At 40.4% G+C, this 13,747-nt stretch overlaps 1 protein-coding gene and 1 long non-coding RNA gene across 9 annotated transcripts in view; one reads left to right on the forward strand and one right to left on the reverse strand.

Annotated features, from left to right (window-relative positions):
• Positions 1 to 13,747, forward strand: part of LOC109626023 (uncharacterized) — an 88,072-nt gene that overhangs the window by 28,320 nt on the left and 46,005 nt on the right. The window lies entirely within an intron of this gene.
• The window catches only part of LOC109626119 (transmembrane protein 132C), a 120,597-nt gene that overhangs the window by 13,076 nt on the left and 93,774 nt on the right, over positions 1 to 13,747 (reverse strand). For both annotated transcript variants that reach the window (XM_020081800.2, XM_069514039.1), the window contains exons 6-7: positions 4,867 to 5,010; positions 121 to 329 (exon numbers count right to left, since the gene is read on the reverse strand). In XM_020081800.2, coding sequence (XP_019937359.1) covers positions 121 to 329; positions 4,867 to 5,010 — 353 coding nt within the window. The remainder of the gene's footprint in view (positions 1 to 120; positions 330 to 4,866; positions 5,011 to 13,747) is intronic.

The raw sequence follows: 13,747 nt of genomic DNA on the forward strand, positions 1-13,747 counted from the left end.
CTTGCACCTCCACTCTGGAGAAGTGTGTTGGGACAAGATACTGAACCCAAACGTCCCTGACAGCCGTACGACTATGGCTCTTTATGAATACAGCCGATAACCAGAGTTTAAAAGTCTCACCTCCTGTTCCCCGCACTCACAGGGACCCTCCATCCCTTAATCTGGCTGAGATCGGGGTCGGCCACATCTATGAGCAACGGCAGGCGGGGCATCCATACGCTCATCTCCAGCTGTGCACTCAGGAAACTGTAGGTGAAGTTCAGCATCACCCGACTCTTCCCTCTTGTCTCCTTTCCGTTGACGTACACGTAGTCACATCGCTCTGACACCTGAGGGGAAACAAAAAGAGAGATGACAGGATGAGAGAGAAACTATTTCAAACCAAATATTTGGACAACAGATGATTTTAGTATTCCATGGCTGTAAAAGTGTAATTTGGTCATTTCAACTGCTTTGGAGAAGATTCAATTCTGTTCCTTTGTCCGGCTCGAGTTTTTCAGCCATCGGCCTCCTGAGACACCAGAGTGTGGAAAGATTTGGCATCGCTTCAGAGAAACCTCGAGTCTCAGGTCTGCTCAGTCTCCTCCTCTCTATGCGTTTGGGCAGATGCATCTTTAAAGCAAGTGCACGCAGGATAATATGCGTGTAAGTATTTTGACTTTGGTCCAACTTAACAGATGGAGCCGAGGAAAGACACAAACCTGCTTCAACCAAACGCTCCCTCAAACTGAATTAAGATTGGCTGGATAAAGTACAACTCCAATCAGTTACCCAGGTTCCTCAGATGCAGCTCCAACATGCTGAGATGATATAACAGGAAACATCAGAAGTGTCTTGTCTTTATCTTCAAAGCAGCAGAATCTTCCCATCAAACACTTTCTCCCGATGACGGCCAAGTTGTCGAACTTTGTTTGTAATCACCCACATTTTCAATTCATTTCTATCTCCAGCGCCATTATAATCTTGACTGGCACAACTGATAATTTCAGCTCATGCCTTCATGCCGACAAAAAAACAGTAACAAGAAGACTGTCATCTGTCCCCACTTATTTGCATATAGCTTGGCAGTTTTACTTTCAGATGATGTCAAACCAGCTCCTCCCTCTAAAAACAAACTGACAGCCTGGTGTCTGTCAGTTCTCTCCTCCTCCTCCTCTTTGTTTCCTCTTCCTCCTCCTCTCCCACTCCTTTCAATCTACTACAGTATAACCACACATCTTACATGTTATTATCATCTTCCTGCATGAGAACAGAAAGGACGACGATTCTTAGGCTGAAATTAAAGAGGGTGAAGACTTGAACTGGATGTTTGGACAAACGTCCAGTTTCATTCATTCAGTTAAGTTTGTTGGATCAACAGTCACGACTGAAAGCGTGAGTCTTATGAATTTATGGATGTAAACATCACTAAGTAAAGTTTGCTGGAAAAACCAACATGAAACTTATGATTTGGATTAAAATCAGTAGATTGATCATTTTAGTAATTTTCTAAAATCTGCTTTTCTCAGATTTGTATCATTGACTCCACATCTGTTCGTTAGCAGTATGAGCAAAAACTGCTGAACAGATTTCCACGAGACTTGGTGGACGGATTGTTTGATGGGTAAACGAAAAACTAAACTAAAAATCTGGAGGTGTATTTTATTAAAGCAACTGTTGGGCCTTAGTTACGCCCTCTGAGATACTTCTCCCTTCTTTTTTGAAATCCTTTCTAAGTAATTTATTCATTCATTCATGTATCAGTACAATGAACAATATAAATAATTGTGTTGTAGCCCTACATGCAATTTGTCTTGCTGTAAAACTGATTCAGGCAGTAGAGGGCATATATAAAAGCTGTGAGGCGGCCGAACTGTAGTGGGATTTTTTTTTTTTTTTCATGTGTGGAGTGAAGCGACTTCAGGGAAATCCAAACTGTGACTCCACTTATGTAACTGATGGTGTAGATACAGTATGTGAATAGTGATCGGCACAGTCTCACTGCAGTACATCGGGTGTACATGTAATCTGAAAGAAATAATTTATATTAAAAAAACTGATGATTGTTTTATTCATTTACAGAATTAGCACCGTATGCCCTCATTGGTGCTTAATGGTTAATGTGTTCAGTGTGATGAGTAGATGGTAATGGATGGATTATAGTATCCTGCATGTGAATGAGTGTAATTGTGAAGCGTGTGCATGTTTGAAAATGGACACACGCATGCAGTAATGTGCAGGGTTTCTAAAGCCATGCCACAAAACTACCTCACTCCATCAATCTCACCCGAAAGCTTTTACTTCAATCCATCTCTACCTTTCAATCTCTACTTCCTTATGAAAGGTATCGGAGGTGATAACAAGATTTCACTCAGATCTCAGGAAGGTAACATCTCATGCGTTGCATGAAAAAGAAGCATTTGACTGATATCTGCAGCCTCGGGATTTGTTATGAAACCTGTGCACAAATCAATGTCTCTTCACCATGGAAACAACCCATTGTGTTGCTATTCACGCATGCTTAGAAATGCATCCATAGCCACACTCACAAACTTAGATACGGACACGATGAAATCCAAATTGTGTCATTCGTGGAGAAGGTGATTTAGATTAAAGCATTGCTCTGCAGAGATAAGTGAATTTGTTCTTGCCTTATTCTTGCTTACAGCAGCAAACTGTGCAATTGTCTTCATTCTGAAAGCTAAAGACTTCCCTGCATGAGCCTCACTGCCTCATCAGAGACACTGCAGGGGTCTATACTACCGAGTCAGAAGGAAGACATGCAGTACAACTCATTTTAAAGAATGATCAAACACTTCCTTCTTTTGATTTTGTTTGTTGAGCTCAACATTCATCTTCAAATTTCAAAGGTGCTTTATTGGCATAAAAGTTTCCACAAAACAATGTTAGCAAAACATCAAAATGTAATTTTGACAAGTCCACACCACAACAACTCCGACCGCGATCGATAAACATTTTATTAAAATATATTCTAACAGCATTTCTTTTGCTCGGTCTCAAAGCACAGATGTGAGCTGGAAGCCAGTCAAAATCAGCAGGGGTCCACTGAGAGACTCTGTCTTATGACCCTGATATCTGATTAAGAAGGTGATGGGCATCGGGAGGGAAAAGACGAACAGCAGCCGCTTTAACCAAACTCATCAGCATGGATCAGAGGAGGACACTGTGCACCACTGCACTGCATCATGTCTAGAGGAGAGCAGCTTAGCAGAGGAGGGAGGACGTGCACCATCAAAACAGGCAATTAGCCGAAACATTTATTACTGATCGTAACACGTTTGCAGAAAGGGATCAATGCTGAATGTGTGTTTAAGGGATGGTGGCCAAGGAGCAGACTTAGATTATTAGTCTGACCACATTTTGAGTTCAATATTGGAACTTTCTTGAATTCACCAACTTTTCAAAACAGTCTCTGGTCAGGATGGTAAAACTCTGCCCAAATCAGATTGTAAGTCTGATTAAAAAAAAAAGAGGACGAGACTAAACCCTCAAAGTTTGAGTGAAACAGTGGAGGAAGATATAGCTTCCAATCAGAAGGTGTTTTATTTTGAGTTCCCTTTGAAAACAGGATGGAGAGAGGCACGCCACTCACTGTTCCCAAACCAGACGGGTGGGAAGACGAGTACGCTACCGAGGTCAGCGTCACAATGTGTGGTGCTTCAGCGGCTAATTAAACCCTTTGAGAGATCTGCCTCTTCTCTCTTATGTGCACATATGGTGCACAGACACACTCACGAGACGATTCTTATTCACACACACGCACAATTAACAACAGTTTATTTTTCTTAATTCTTCCTGCTTTTCTCTTCTCATAATAGAATGCTCACGTGTTGAAGGGCTGATATTAGCAGAACCAAGCTCAGTCTTTTCACAGTGTTAATACTTACATTAATTACATAACTTTACATGAAGACATCTTGTGTAACATTGCAGCATTTAATAGGGTTTTGGATTAATTACCCAAGCTTTCTAAAAGCCAATGAAAATCAGCGTACAGAGATTTGAAACTTGCTTGAGTAGAAAATCAATCGAACACTTCATGGTTTCTCTGACTTGTGTTATTGGCAGGTTGCAGACGAGGACTGAAGAGAAAACTCTTCTTGTTCCAGTCAAATCGAGGATACACTTTCTGACAGCAGTGTCTTTTATGCATTAAAAATTCCAAATCCATATTCTGCTATCACTCTCTGGAAACACAGCTCATATTGTTCTCATATATTCACACTATACATAAAAAATGGAGCTGGAGTGATGAGTCGATGTAAACCATTACTGCTTGTATTGATAGATGCCTTTTAGCTTAAAAGATTAATGGAGGTTACCATTATTAATTATTAGTGAATTAAACAAAGGAGTAATTGAAAACAATATAAAGACTAATTGAAAAATAATGACTTAATTGGAAAAAAGATAATTATTAGTTGTAGCTTCAATTAAAATCTCAATGAATCCAGGGTATGTCTTTACCTGTAAAATTGCCTCTGAGACACAGGTCTTCTGTTAGTTTGTTTCTTTCCTTCCTTGTCTAACTAGTTTGCCAAACGAGCTGTAGCTCTACTGGTTATCGCATTTTCTTTATCAATAAATGTCCTCTTAAACGCTTTTTAGTCCATAAAGGAACCAATTATATAACACTTTGTTCAGTGTAACAAAAATAATCTCTTCTAGCTGTTCAACAGCATTTCCCCAGATGATCCCCAGAATATGTTGTTGATTTTATTGATTCGTAACTTAAGGAAAAACACAATTTCTGGCATCCCATTCAACCAAAACAAGAAAAAAAATAAAACTAAAATAAACTTGAGACCTGCATCCGAGACTAATGTGCACAAACCATTTCTGCATCATTAGTCCCGCCCCGCTTACCTTGATGACCTGTTCGTCTGTCGACTTGCACTCCACGGACTCCGTCACGTCAGAGACTGCTCCGTCTGTTCCTACGGTGACTACCTTTACCGGCATGGCGACCGTGCGCCCCGTGAGGACGGCCGTGTTCAGGATCTCGGTGTCCTGCAAAGGAAAAAGTAAAAAATCATCCGAGTAGAAAAAGCTAGCCGGTTCGTCCATGTTGCTCCATCCGTGTCACATTCATCAACTGATTGGATCAACCTTTTGTTTGCTTTCACCTTTATTTTTATAGAAACCATGACGGAGGGACAGGTAACATGGGGAGTGAGCACAGCTGGTTAGCAGTTGAACCAGGAACCTGCTGCTCAGGGGGAAGGGGCTCAGCACCTTGGCTAAGTTTTATGTTGCCCCCACGCTGCAGAGACATTTATACCAACACCATCCAACCCCTCCTTACTGTACAAACTATATGATATAATGTTCTTTCACAGTGATTCCCTCATATTATCACACCAGACTGGATCCTTGCTGCTCGTCACATTCCTCGAGGGCTCAATCAAAGAGCCGCCAGCTCTCATCAACTTTAACTCACATATAAGCCTTTCTTCAGTTCCTTGATGTCTGTGACTGACACATTAAGTGTAGTGATCTGATGGAGATTAAACAGAGTGACGAGACGCTCGTATTTAGTGCACTTCAAAGACTCACATTAACAAGAACAAAATGACTCGAGTAAAAGAACCTCAGCGGGAGCTCAAAGACGGGCGCCTACACTGCAAATGACCTGAGTGAATTACTCTTAAGTGCACTCTCGTAGAAAATAAAACAATGGTAGTGAGCAACAAATTGGAAAAAAATCAACACAACCTTTTAGTAGTTCTTCAAAGTAGCACTGACTCAGCTGAGGGGGAGGCGGTTTCATAATGTGAGACCTAAAACAATTACAGCGTGATCCCCCATGTGCTGACAGATCTGAGAAGTTAAAGATCACTGAAACAGAAAGGAAATACCATATCCTTACACTGTTTGTGGTAACCTGTAAAAATATGATTTATTTATCAGAAAACTTGAGGCTGATATTCTTTCTGAATACGAAATGGATTCAAATCTTATTTTTACCTCTGCTGACAGCCGGCTCATCACATCACGTGCATCTTTGAAATGTGTTTAAGTAGCCAAACATAATAATGAGCAGCCAGGGGCAGTAATATTCGCCACTACAGTGATTATATAAATGTACACACGTGTGTATGGAGAACCCTTAGTGTCAAGGAAAATAAATCGTTCATTTCATGAATTAATTTGGCAATTAAAATATTTGATAAGTGATAAATGAGATAAAAGATAATATCTACAAATAAATAAACTCAATAAGAAATACATTTATTATTTAATATGTGCAATAAAATACAAATTGAATATTGATCCAATCAATAGAAAGTTAAAATTAAAAAGGGGTTAACATAAAATAATCAATATTTAAATAATATAAAAATCATTAAGCATTACATTAAAGTAAACCAACTTTTTATTGATGGATTATTTTTATTGCACATTGAAATAAAAGCCATGGAGCTCATGAGGAGCAGACCTGCAGAGGCAAGGTTACTTTCTTCAAATACCAACTACCAAATCATTTATTTCAGTTTTAGGACGTTTTTACACCTGAAAGTCTGAAACAAGGTTTAAACAAAGAGTCATGTCTTAGTTTCATTGTTTACATTTGATCTGGTTAGTTTTTGATTTACATTGTAATTTAGGAAGCTGACTAAAAGCCTCTGTGATATCATAACCAGCTAAATTAAGGTTTCATACATTATGAGAATGAGGCAAAGCCAGCAAACAATCCTGCGAGCCACTGCAACTTCTGTTTCCCTTCCTCTTGCTTAATGCCGTCTTGACTTCCTGCATTTCCTCCGAAAGACTGAACTATCCCAGAAAATGTTTTCCTTCGCAAACGAACCGAGCATGGTTCAGTGATTAAATTTTCATGGCTCCTTTCTCACCTTTTCCACCTTTTGTGGTTCAGACTAAACTGGAAAGTCAGAAGGTCCAAAGAGTGGAGATGTGAAAGTTGAACCTTTAAACAATGGGTAACAGTAACAACACAGTCAGCTGAGTCTTCTCCTAACTATTTCCCAAAACTAATTTGAAGTGGGGAAACAAAAAAACATTGACATTAATACTTTATATCAAATTGAAACCGTTCAAGAGATATCACCAGATCCTTTTGAGAGAGGAGCAGGGAGAAGATAATGAGATCAATTAAGACAACGTCTGGTAATCCTTGAGCTCTCGGTGTGTTGGTTTGTTCTGAGGATTTACTATAAGAGTGGATCCTGTTCATCACAGCTTAGTTTCAATAACATACTACTTAGAGGCCTAAACCTTTGAAAGGAAAAGTGGTCTCTCGACAGCTCTTTGTTCGTCAGAGCTGGTGCCAGTGTTTGCTTTGTGTCTTTACCCTCGTGTTCCCTTTGGTAAAAGAAAAAAGACAATTTAAAGCTCAACTGTAGATAAAAGAATTGAAAGCCTATTAATAAGAGGCCCTCTCTACCTTGTTTCTTCCTCTCTTGCACATCATATTTTTCAGTTTTACGATCGCGCTCTCTGACGTGTTTGGAAGTTATTTCGCCCAGATTGTCAATACGCTACACTTGGGAACATTTTGAAGAATGGGAAAAGGGAGACTATTATTTACCCCCCTCTTCTGCAGGTGGCAATTTTTTGTGAGTGTATGGCTGTTTTATTTTTTCTTCATAGTAAAAGCCTTAAGGAGTTTCACCACAGTATGATGTTACCGTACAACTCTAATAAAATAAAAGCAAAAGAGTTCTTCAAAAATATGGAAAAATGGGCCTTGAACTTTCAGATATTACATATACACAACTTATTTAACCACAACCTTTTTGAAGTTATAAAAGATTAGAAAAAGACTCAAATGCAGATTTTTCACTCAAAGCAAAGTCTCACAGAAGAGATTCAAAGGAACCTGCTGTAACACAAGCAGACCATAGTTTTTATGGCACATATTCAGGTTCTTTCTAAACAACGTCCAATCGGAGAGTAATACTTCACCTTGAATTGCCGATCCCAAGCTTTTCTTACATACTTCACAAATTGAGCATGTCATTTTTTGTGTGGATGAATGGTTTGTAAGGTGGCAGATGACCGACACAATCACTGCTTAAAGGATGGTTAGTTTATGTGCGCATGTGCGAGCTCAAGGATAAAATCAGCTGTTGGTGCACAACTCTGAGCGATACATTCCTCACATCCGGTGACTGGTTGACCTTGGAGGATGTTTGAAAGTGCTTTTGGACCCCCCCCCCCCCCCGGAATTGTTTCAAACGTGTAAATGATTGTTGGTGTTTGTTTGTTCTGCCACGAGGGAAACAAAGTCCTGCTGCTGAAAGTGAGGAAGGGGCGAAGGAGAAGTGAAGTATTGTGTTTGGGCAAAAGTGAGCAATTTAGTGCTGTTCTCTGCAGGTGTGTTTTAAGGGACTTTGTGGGTTGTGTGTAAAGAGACCTTGGGGGGGGCCCTACATTGAACCAAACCCCCGCGCAGCACCCAGCTTTTGGCATGGAGCACAATCTGAGGGATTCCTGTACGTAGCCAATCCTTAATAGAGTTCATAGAGTTCTTTCAAAATTATCATTGCTGTGAATCTTCTCAGGGGGGCCCCCCTCTCAGCTCAGGGCCCTAGGCAATTGCCTGCTTTGCTTACCCTCTTGCAACGGCCCTGATTCTGCTTATAGTTGAGGCAAAATCATTAGACCTCAAATACATTTCAGGTTCCATAATGAAATCTGAAGAGGGTGTGGGTGTGTATGTTTCAGTTAATGTGTACGTTTGGGGTTTGGAAATAGAAGGAAGGCAAACACAGAGTATACCAGCCCTCCCTCTCTCCACTGAAGTCTGCGTGTGAGTCACATTTTTCACACCCGATATTCAAATTACATTTATGTGCATTGCGCCCTACAAAGCCGACGCTCTGCATCTGAGACCTTCACATCAACTCTCATCCCTGTTTCCTTATGTGAACAATGAACATTTTTGCTCATGATTATATGATAAGACAGAATGTGTAGTCTCTGGTGACGAATAAGTCACTATAGAGTGTGTGTGTGTGTGTGTGTGTGTGTGTGCCTGATAGAAGGTCTGTTTTCACTCAATGAGCCATTAACCTGGAACTCCATTATGAAAACAGAGGTTTACATGAGCTCAGCCAACATCCATTATGCTGCCTCTACCACAAAGATTTGAATTTGGAGTCAATTGAGATAAACGATTGCAATAACCACAATCGCTTGACTGAAATTAAGTGGAATATTACAGGAAAGCTGGAGTGACGTGAGGTACAAAGGGCAGTATAGTTTTTCCATAGAATTACCCTGCTTGTCACCAGGCTGCTTTCCTACTATCCTCTTGGGAGGAAATGAATGTCTTATTCCTGGATCAATTTGCACACAACAGCAGATAAACCTTTGTATCTCCAAGTTCTCGTCTTATTAACCCACAACATGCCAACACACGTATGCTAAATAGACACCAGCCCACACAATATATGCGCTGCATACACGTGCAACATTGACACAAGCACAACACACCCTTGCTACCCAGCTTCTGGAAAAAAAAAAGAGAAGGGCAGGGCTCCCTCCTCACACAGCAGCTTATCTTAACAACCTCTCATTGGGGTGCAGAGAGCAGAGCAAGTAAAAAAAAAGAAAGACGGCGAGAGAAGGAAGAATCGATAAAAGGCCATTACGCTTCTGTGCTGCTGGGGTACAATGGTGGAGTGTGTGGGGGCCGATATGGTTGTGGATGAATGATGTGTTAAGGTAGCAGACAACCTACAGGAGCAGTGCTTAAAGAATAGTTAGTGTATGTGAACGTATACAAGCTCAAGGACAAAGTCCTCTGTTGGTGTACACAAGTCTGAGCACTGTATCCCCCACGTCCGGTGACCGGTTGGCCATGGAAGTTGTTTGAAAGCAGTTTTGGATTTATTTTCCCAGTTTGCATTGAGGCATAGTGGTCCTGGAAACAAACTCCATCCTCTTTTCACCACAGAGGTGCAGGAGGTTGAAGGGTTCCTTGGTCTGGATTCATCCATTAAACAACAAAAACAGTGCAGCAACAATGATAGGCAATATCAGTGTTTTTAAAAGCTGAACGCTCCAGCTTTTAAATTTGTTTTCCACATCTCTATTTCAGGCAGTTCAACTTCGAGTTAATTATTTTTGCAAAATGCTCAAATGCACGACTGTGAATGTCTAATCCTTCAGTTTGTCCAACATGTATTTACAGCAGATATAAGCCACTTAACCAGACCTATAGAGAACTGTTGAGAAATCAATATCCTTATCTATAGTCGCCAAAGCAAAGATTATATGGTAACCATAGTAACATGTGCATCACCATGTGAGTGGAAGACCTTCCGTGATACGTTAGAAAGTGAAAATGAACGTTCATGTGTTGGAGTAGTGGACAATCAGGGTTATTACAGCTCATATTTCCACAAGTATGTACAGCCAATGCAGTCAGAGAAAACTGTATTCACTATATTTATTATACAACCTGAGTATCATACATCAAGCAAAATCAGTTTGAATCAGTTTGCACCTTAATTGATTGAAAACTTTCTCCTAAACAAATTCTTCTTTTGGGACATGTACGAAACCCGTCTTTGGCTAATGCTCCATAAGGTACATATTCATTAGTTCTACAGGTCGACTTGATCACAGGGGAAATTCCCACAAATATGTTATAAATAAATTGAAAATATAATAATGAATAAATCCTTGTCACCATGTACCAAGTGCAGATTTTTCCCAAAAAATCCGAAAAGTTATCGTCTGTATTATTACATTACAATTGCTTCTTTATTTCCGTCCGTCGGTATCATCTGTAAGATTCAGTCAAAGTCACATTCATTAAAATATATTTCCTCACAAGCTCCTTTGACAGGAGGAGAGATAGGATACAGTAAAGTGCTGCGTGACCTGCTGTCAGTCACTGGAATTGGATTTTCCCATGTGGGTTCATGCAGCAGTCAGGATGCATGATGACATCAACAAAACTGCCACCTGTCAAACGACTTGGAGCTTTTTTAAAATGGAAGTGGTTATGAACAGTGGACAGTGTCATGGTGCAACCCAACAGCTGTGGAAAAAATAAACACCTGAGTGGATTTAAAGTTAGGAACTTCTTGCCGAAGTACAGCTCCAACTGCTGCACCATCACATTTCCCAATTTTTGTCCTATTCGAAAAAAAAAAACAGGAAGAGGAGGAGATATGAGATATGTTTATCTTGGATCAGGGCCCTTCCAAATGGGGCTCTAAATGTGCAAGATGGCTGCGTTCACACATTTCTGGATAGTGGGAAAAAGTAAAGACATGTCGTCCATCTTTATTCACAATGTAAACCTCTGACCCTCAGAGAAACTCTGGTCAGATCTACACAGAAACTGTCAGAGTGATTGATGGAGCTCACATGTCCTATACTCCGTCAGTGTGCAGCACTCAGGTGAAGGATTTACAGTCAAACTGCCACTGCAGCACTCTCAGCTGTTCACTTCAATTATCAATTATCAATAAAAACATTATGTTCCTTCCAGCAGCTGTACAGACCCACGCTGCCTCACACTAACATCTGGACATCTCACAGCCTATAGAGGGAGATAAAAATAAAAGCCAAGGCAGGGGGGGTCCACACCCATGAGGATTTATCTTCTTTTCTTTTTTCTCTCCCCCCTCACTTTTTCAGTAATAGTGATGCAACAGCAGGGGAGAGTGGTGTTCATAGAATGTAATCTTTTCCACCATTATGGCTCTGGAGGAAAAAGGCACAGGAGCCAAGTTATTCTGCAACTGGTTGGAGAAAAGTCGGAGCGAGGTGCTGATAACTGAAATGACTTGGGTGGTGATAGAATGGGCACAATAGATGGAAAATTACTTTTTATTTTTTTTCCAGCCGAAGATGTCAATGTTTTCAGGTTGAAACTTTTTTAATTAGCAGTTCTGAAAAAGCTCAAGTGAGCGCAGATGAATAAAACACTAACTTATTTATTGAATTGTGTCAGTGACACTAGTTACTCCGAAAAAACATGTTCGTGGAGTCTGAAGTCTTTTTGTGGGGATGAAATAATCTGGATAATCAACTCCTTTGTCTTCACTGATTTAACACAATTGGCAGAGCCGCTACAATTGCAGTATTCTGCCATGACCATGAGTAAGAAAAAGCACTATTGATTATTAAATCAGGAGCCGCAGTGATTTATACTCTCCTCATTAATTAGATATTGATTTATTATATAACTTGTTGGCCTGACAATCTGTTGGATTTTGTTATCACGTACTGTGAGCTCTAAATACTTTTAGTGAGATTAAATATTAAGCCTCTGTTGTTTTTCTCCCCTCATACTTTCTCACTCTTTATTATTAGGGGAGGAAACACCAAAGTCAGCAGTGGCAAATCGAGCATCCCTGATAAAAGCCTGTCCATATTTTAAAGCGCTCTCTTCTGTTTCTGGAGGTCATTTGATTAGAATAAGCCAGAAGTCTAGCGCTGCACTCTGGGCCCAGCTGGCCAAAAGAAAAGATTCTCGAGCCAGATTGACAGCGTCGAGGAAAAGGGTAAGGGAAGGCCAGCCAGTGAGAAATAAACAAACACACAACAACAAATTACAGAGTGGACGGGCTCGGCTTCAAAGTAAAGCCTGACTGACGTATTGTACAGAGAAGCTACACTGAGAGGGATGAGAGAGATGTCGGGTGACGGGAGTGAAGTAAAGTTTTTGTGTCTGATGCACAGAGGACACGCAGAGTATGTGGGTCATTCATCACGGGAGCGTTGTCTGTAACCGTGCTTGTGCCCACAGTGACATACGTTTAAAGGAGGATGACACCATGAGTACTCAAAGCAACTGCAAGTATTAAGACTGTAAGACTGTAGTCTACCAATTTGACTGGTGGATTGAATGTTGCCCTGAATGTCCTGCTGAACCCCCTTTACAAATCTGGCATTTCAAGAAAGCATTGCTCGATATTTTGTTAAATAATCGCCGAATAATCTCTTTGAAAAGCTAAATCTGATTTTACTGTTCGAATTCTTGGACAAGTAACTCTACTTTGTTCAAGTAGACTGAAAAGTAGGTACGATTTTAATCAACCAACATTTTCTTTTGTTGATGCTCGGTCCACAGTTATTGAGGAAGAGACGTATTCGTATTCAGGCGATAGTCCAACTGACTCAATGGATTGTGATGTTTCACAGATCTCTACATATTTTCTCCAACTGTGCAGTAAAATCTGGAGTAGCTGACATGTTCCTTGTTTATAGTCAGTGCAACATAGTCTGCAGAGATGCTTCATTTTATAGATGATAGACGAGCAGAGATTTCCTGGTTTCTGACATGTTGAGGCAAATTTATATAAAAACAATGAGTAAATGATTATGTTTTGATGTGACTCACTTCACCTCACTGGGCAGTCTCTCTTCACATTCTGGAGTTTTGTAACTTCTTTCAGATTTCATTGCTTTTCAATCCACGACTGCACAGCTTTCCTCTGGATATTTCCCGCAGCCTGAATTGCAGCCTTCTAGAGCTAAATAAACAATTCAAAAAGTGTTGGGTTGAACAGACTTTCTGTTTTCGTCTCCTTCTCAGAGTTCTTGTATATGATGGACAAGTGGGTGTGAAACAAGCCTGGTGCATGAGGATGAATCCACCAGTGGTGAGACTGAAAGCAGGGATTAATGTTGTCAAAACACACAAGAGAAAGTCACAGCCATGAATTAGAGGCCTGTATATACACAAGAGGTCTTAATTAAGCTATAAGGGGCATTCTAGCTTCATGCAGATGGCTAATGCTGCCTTGAGGACACTTACCAT

Source organism: Paralichthys olivaceus, chromosome 18 (assembly GCF_024713975.1).
Source record: "Paralichthys olivaceus isolate ysfri-2021 chromosome 18, ASM2471397v2, whole genome shotgun sequence".
Taxonomy (NCBI): Eukaryota; Metazoa; Chordata; class Actinopteri; order Pleuronectiformes; family Paralichthyidae; genus Paralichthys; species Paralichthys olivaceus.